The sequence below is a fragment of the Pongo pygmaeus genome, chromosome 13 (genome assembly GCF_028885625.2).
Source record: "Pongo pygmaeus isolate AG05252 chromosome 13, NHGRI_mPonPyg2-v2.0_pri, whole genome shotgun sequence".
In the NCBI taxonomy this organism is placed as follows: Eukaryota; Metazoa; Chordata; class Mammalia; order Primates; family Hominidae; genus Pongo; species Pongo pygmaeus.
The window spans coordinates 62,437,263-62,443,589 of NC_072386.2; the positions used below are offsets into that span (position 1 = coordinate 62,437,263).

The following is a 6,327-nucleotide window of genomic DNA, read 5'->3' on the forward strand; positions in this document are numbered from 1 at the left end:
CTGAGTATATTTTTTCAAATTCTGAGATCTCATCTTCTATTTATGGGGCCCATACAATTGGCTTTGCTTTTTATTACCTTCAATTAGAGAATTGTACTAGTATTTTGAATTTCCCCCAATGGATTATATTAAATCAACCTGGATGGCTTTTGGGTATCTAAGCAGAGTTCAGGTTAGTTCTCTGAAGGCAGTTTCATTCCTTTGGAGACTAGAAAAAGATTTGTGAGGAATACTTATTTAACGTGAATTACAAGGCAGAAAATCATGGTGGATAAATAGAGAATTCCAGAACTTGAAAAGACTTGTGAAATCTTTGAGTTCATCTTCTAAATCCAGGAACTTTTCTAAGAAAATCCTTATAATACACACCACACACAAACACACACACACACACAAACATTTATTGAGCACCTATTTCATGCCAGACATTGCCCTGCATGCATTTATGTATGTAATTTTAAACTCCCATCACTCATGTAAGAGATAAACAAACTCAGCCAAACCGTATCAATAATTGTGTTGCTAGCACCAGATGGCTCATAAAGGATACTGTCTTTCATTCTGGGGAGTAGAGGAAATGTGTTCAATATCCAGTTATTTGCAGCAAAGAGTAATATAAGTTACCTTTTTTACTGCATTTTTTCTTTGTTTGTTTGTTCATTTTGCCTTAAGTGAAGATAAGCATATTTATTTTTACAGAATTGTCTGGCTAGAATTTGCCCTTTCTAGAATGTAAATGTCATTTAAAATCCAAGAATATTCCTTTATACAACATTTTCTTTTTGAGGGAGAAAGAAATGCAAACAATACATTCTATGGAAAAAATTCCGTGTTGGTTATCTATGCCTATGAGGATTATATTCTTAGCTGCAAAGGCCAAAGGACGAAATCTAAGGCAGAAAGTCGTTTTCCTTTTTGTTCAGCATATTCCCTAAGCCGCAGTAGGTTTTCCATTTTCTGGGATGCCATCGCCATCCATTTAAAATGCTACTTTCAATTCCAGTTTAAACTGATGTTAATACATTTCCAGGAAAAAGCTAATATTAGGCAGTGTGAAATAGCAGACAGAACAGGCTGTGGATCAGGAGCCTTGGGCCCCAACTTTCCAGCTTCACCCCAGCTTCATCCCTATGTCATCCTGAGTGTATCTCTTTACCTCTCTGGACCTCAGCTTTTATCTATAAGACAAGAGATTTAGAGTAGAAAATAGCTTAATGTTCATTCCCATGCTGATATTTCATAATTTACTGAATACGAATTTAAGAAGTATCTTGGGGAACTGAAATATACCTTACATTGTATTTTTTTTCTTTTTAATTTAGTTTGGCCATCTATTATCTCAATGCTACTGCCAAGGGCCAGAAGGCAGCAAATCTGGATCTAAAAAAGAAGATGAAAATGGTAAGATACAATTTATTTCATAGAAATATTATCATTATTAATGTCAAGTAGTAGAAAACACTGAGAAATCTAATTTTTTTCCCTTATTTTTTATTGTGTAGCAAGCTTTGGAGAACAAAATGCGAAACAAGAAAATGGCAGCTGCACGAGCAGGTTGGAGATATGTTTATGTTTGTAATTTTTCTTTTTCTTTCTTTTTTGTTTTTTTTTGCTTTTTCTCCACTGGATGGTGAGTGACATTATTGCCGTGAGCGAGTCGTTCCGCAATCCTTACCTTCCACCTTTTTAGCCCTTCTCAGGCATCACATCCAGGGGATTTGGTTGTTATCTAATGAGAGGAAAAAAAGAGAAATGAAAATGTGGGCATGTAAACTTGGCAGTAGTGATTTTTAAAAGTGACCTTGAAAATGCACAGAAAATGAAGAAATCCCCCATATAGTCATATACAAACAGCAGATACAAATGCGGATGCTCTCCTGCCCATGTTGACTATTCTCATACATGGAAGGATATGGCGAGAAGATCCCAAGAGGGTCCTCTGGACTTTCCACCACTGATTGCCAGAAGCCCTTTCTAATCCATTAAACTTTCTTTTTTAAAAAACTTCTTTAATTTTTAAAATATTACAGTAAAGCCAGCTTCTAGTTGCCAAAATTAATAATATGCTTTGAGTTCCCCAATGGAAAGGTGATACCTAAGAACTTTAGTGAAAACCTTTTCCAACTTTGTCCTCACTCCTAACTTTAAAACTCTTTACATTAGTAGGACTGTTTCCCCACTGCAAGTAATAAAGCACTCAAATTGGTTTAATTAAGAAAGAGTAATTTATTTGACCACACAAATGCAGGGAAATGGTATGTATGGCTTCAGGCCACTTTTTTTTAAAGTATATATATATTTTTTATTATACTTTAAGTTCTAGGGTACATGTGCACAACGTGCAGATTTGTTACATATGTATACATGTGCCATGTTGGTGTGCTGCACCCATTAACTCGTCATTTACATTAGGTATATCTCCTAATGCTATCCTGCCCCCAGCCCCCCACCCCACAACAGGCCCTGGTGTGTGATGTTCCCCTTCCTGTGTCCAAGTGTTCTCATTGTTCAGTTCCTACCTATGAGTGAGAACACGTGGTGTTTGGATTTTTGTCCTTGCGATAGTTTGCTGAGAATGATGGTTTCCAGCTTCATCCATGTCCCTACAAAGGACATGAACTCATCATTTTTTATGGCTGCATAGTATTCCATGGTATATATGTGCCACATTTTCTTAATCCAGTCTGTCATTGATGGACATTTATGTTGGTTCCAAGTCTTTGCTATAGTGACTAGTGCCGCAATAAACATACGTGTGCATGTGTCTTTATAGCAGTATGATTTGTAATCCTTTGGGTATATACCCAAAGGATTTTTTTTTTTTTTTTTTTGAGACCTGGTCCGGCTCTGTGGCCCAGGCTGGAGGACAGTGGTATGATCTCGGCTCACTGCAGCTCCAACTTCCCAGGCTGAAGTGATCCTTCCTCCTCAGCTTCCTGAGTAGTGGGGACAGTGCACCACCATGCCTGGCTAATTTTTAATTTTTTTGCAGAAGTGAGGTCTTGCTAAGTTGCCCAGGCTGCTCTCAAACTCTTGGGCTCAAGTGATCTTCTCTTTTTGGCCTCCCAAAGTATTGGGATTACAAGCATGAGCCACTGTGCCCAGCCTTCAGGGCACTTTTTATTCTAAGTTTAGAACAGGGTCAGGTCTGAGCCCACCTCTCTGTGAATCTCTTAAGCTAAACTTCTTTCACATTGGCTGACCTTTATGGCAGCAGGAATGGATGCAGCAACTTCCAATGCCATGTCCTTAGACTGTAAAACTTTCCTAGAAATTCCTCAACCTCTCCTCCTTTCAGATTGGCCCCATATGGGTCATGTGTCCATCCTTGTGCCAGTCACTGTGTCTGAGTAAGGTAAGTTACTGAAGTCAGTCAGGACCCACCCTTGGAGCTGGGATTGGTCTGTTTTCCTGACACATGAAACGCACTGGGGAGGGCACACCTACCTAAGAGAAGGGGAAAAGGATGCTGGGTGTCCTCAAACAACAAATGTTCAAAACTTGGTTTTGTTGCCTTCTTTATGTTATCTTTATTGTTTTAAATGATAATATAATGCTATAGCATGCTATTCATCTGATATTTTTTCCATAATGTGTATGGCCACCCAGTAAACACCTACTGAATATCTACTGAAAAATGAGGAACTATTTTATTGGAAAAATATAAAATATTCATCACATAAGCAATAATGTATAAATGTTACAAAAAAGTAGTACATTCATTCTGCCTTGTTTAGAATATGTGAAGCCTTTGCAAACTAAGAAACATGGAAATATTTTGAACATTAAAATGGTAAATATTATGGGAAAGTAGAGCACATTTGGACAATACAGATTTCTGGCCACCTCATTCAGAACCATTAAGCACACTGAAAGCTACGTTTTTATTTGCTTCCTGTTCATCTTCTCTCTCTCTCCTTGTTTTTTTTTTTTTTTTTTTTTTCTTCTGTTTTGTGAACAGCTGCAGCTGCTGGTGGCCAGTAATAAGTATCCTGAGAGCCCAGAAAAGGTACATTTTGCCTTGCTGTTTAAAAGTAATGCAATATGTGAACACCCAGAGAACAAGCACTGTGGAACTGCTATTTTCCTGCTCTACCCTTGATGGATTTTCAAGGTCATGCTGGCCAATTAAGGCATCATCAGTCCTGCCTGAGCGACAGGAATCTAAACCTTATTCCAAGTCAGAAACTATTTCTGCGCAGCCACTCTCTCCCCTGCTCCATTTCATGACTTTTTTTTTTTTTTTGAACAAATTGAGTTTAGAAGTGAGTATAATCCAGCAATACAGTATACTGGTTTAGTTGGTAGGTTAAATAAAAAAATTTTTTTCATATGAACTTTCATTTTATATGTTTCTTTTGCCTTAGTTTCCTTAAACTGAGAGCAGAAATATTTCACCCTTTTTCCTCTAAGTTCAGAAATATTTGCAAAAAGTACTCATTGTAATCATTCATTAACTCACTTTTTGAAACCAATACCTTATGTTCTCTTCTTTTCTACCTGTCTCCCCAACCATGTGCCCCACAAATATATTCCTAAAACCTTTGTATTTGGTGCTGGATTCAGTATGAAAAGAAATAGGGTTTTTAGAAGAAAAAAAAATCCTATATGAATTGGGGCCTGGATAGCACTGAGTTGAAGATCTTGAAGATCTCTTACTTTGAGAAGGTATGCGAGTCTTATACAACCTAGCTTTTTATGAGATAAAATTAAAAAAAAAAAAAGGAAAGACATCTTAAATGACTGTTGTTCTCTCACAGTCTGCTCATTTGTCTTCCAATGATCATGTTATCAGTGGTGAATCCATACAGGTCTGCATCAAACTTGATACGATTCTTGCCTCCTTGGAGGGAAGAATTCAGCTGAGGGGCAGAAGTAGGTTTATGGCAGAGGGAGAGACTGAGGCAAGTTTTAGAGCAGGAGTGTAGGTTTATTAAAAAGTTTTACAGCAGGAACAAAAGGAAATAAAATATACTTGGAAGAGAGCCAAGTGGGCAAATTGAGAGTTCCAAGTGCCCTGTTCAGCTTTGACCTGGGGTTCTATACACTGATATGGGTCTGGAGTTTGCATCTCTCCTCCCTTGATTTTTTTGGCGGATGGGCTGTCCGTGTGGATTGTGGCCTGCCAGCAGTTGGAAGGAGCTATGTGTACAATGTGTTACTGAAGTTGTGTGCATGCTCACTTGTGATGTTTTCCCTTACCATTCAGCATTCCTGGAGGAAGGTCGTATACCAGTTAAACTCTGCCATTTTGCTTAGTGGGCATGCTTGAGCCCACTCGCCCAACTCCTAAATCTCCAGCTCAGGTGTTTTCTATCTATTGGGAGACTGTCTTTCCCTAGCACTGGTTGCCACCAATTATTATTTTAGAGAGATAGTTTAACCACCACCTGACCATCACCTAATGGTCACCTGACATTCCTGTGAGATGGGTGGTGGGGGGGCCTCTCTTGCCCTGCTTATGTTTTTATGTTTGCCTAACTATCTACTCTAACAGTCATATCCTGTAAGCTTAGATTCTAATGTTCTATAATTTTTTTCTTTGCTTTTTTTGTTAAGGTCAGGAAAACACACTTCTATTGGGGGCCTTAATTTATAGATATGTTTAAGCATTATTATGGATTTACAGTTTGAATTGACTTTGAGCGGTAACACTCAATACCTTCACTAGCCTTGTTGTGTGACTTTAATTGCATAGCCTAACTCAGTGTGCCTTTCCAAAGCTAAGCCAATTTGCTTGCCATTCCCTGCAGTTGACTTGCTAATTTTTATTATTCTGTCTCTGAGTTTCTCATTCTTTTCGATCATCAAAAGGCAGCCATAGAATAATCGCACTGTTTCCCTGCCAGTTCTAAACTTTATTCCTCTGCTTATCTTTTTCAGATTGACTTCCATTCTCAATCTTATCACTCCCTTTTTAGGATTCCTTGGGCTCTTATGTCTTTAATTCAGAGTCTATTATTTATGTTGATTTTCATGTGACTTGTAATGGTTCCTTATTATTTTTTGAATGCATGGATTATTTTTCTTGTCCTGACTGTAAATTCTCTGTGAGCAGGGGTTATATCTTCTAACTCTTTTGTATGCCTAGTATAGTGCTGTGCACAAGTAGGCACTGAATAAATGCTCATTAATTAAATTGAATCAATTTAACTTACAGCAATTGTGTTATGAGATAAAAACTTCTGTTACCTGCATGAAAAAATTTTACTATGTGTAAGAAATGGATTGTCTGTTGATAGGCTGAGTTTATTGTTTAATTAGATTATAATGCAGATGAGTAAATAAAGCTAGTGTTTATTTCTACTTGGATCATTTTTGCACTGT

General features: G+C 37.7%; 1 protein-coding gene across 1 annotated transcript in view; it reads left to right on the forward strand.

The window, feature by feature from the left end:
• Positions 1-4,753, forward strand: part of TMC1 (transmembrane channel like 1) — a 263,253-nt gene extending 258,500 nt beyond the window's left edge. The window contains exons 20-22 of the mRNA XM_054501938.2: positions 1,323-1,401; positions 1,503-1,554; positions 3,962-4,753. Of these exons, the coding sequence (XP_054357913.1) occupies positions 1,323-1,401; positions 1,503-1,554; positions 3,962-3,984 (154 nt within the window). The 3' untranslated portion in view covers positions 3,985-4,753. The remainder of the gene's footprint in view (positions 1-1,322; positions 1,402-1,502; positions 1,555-3,961) is intronic.
• Positions 4,754-6,327: the final 1,574 nt, after the last annotated feature.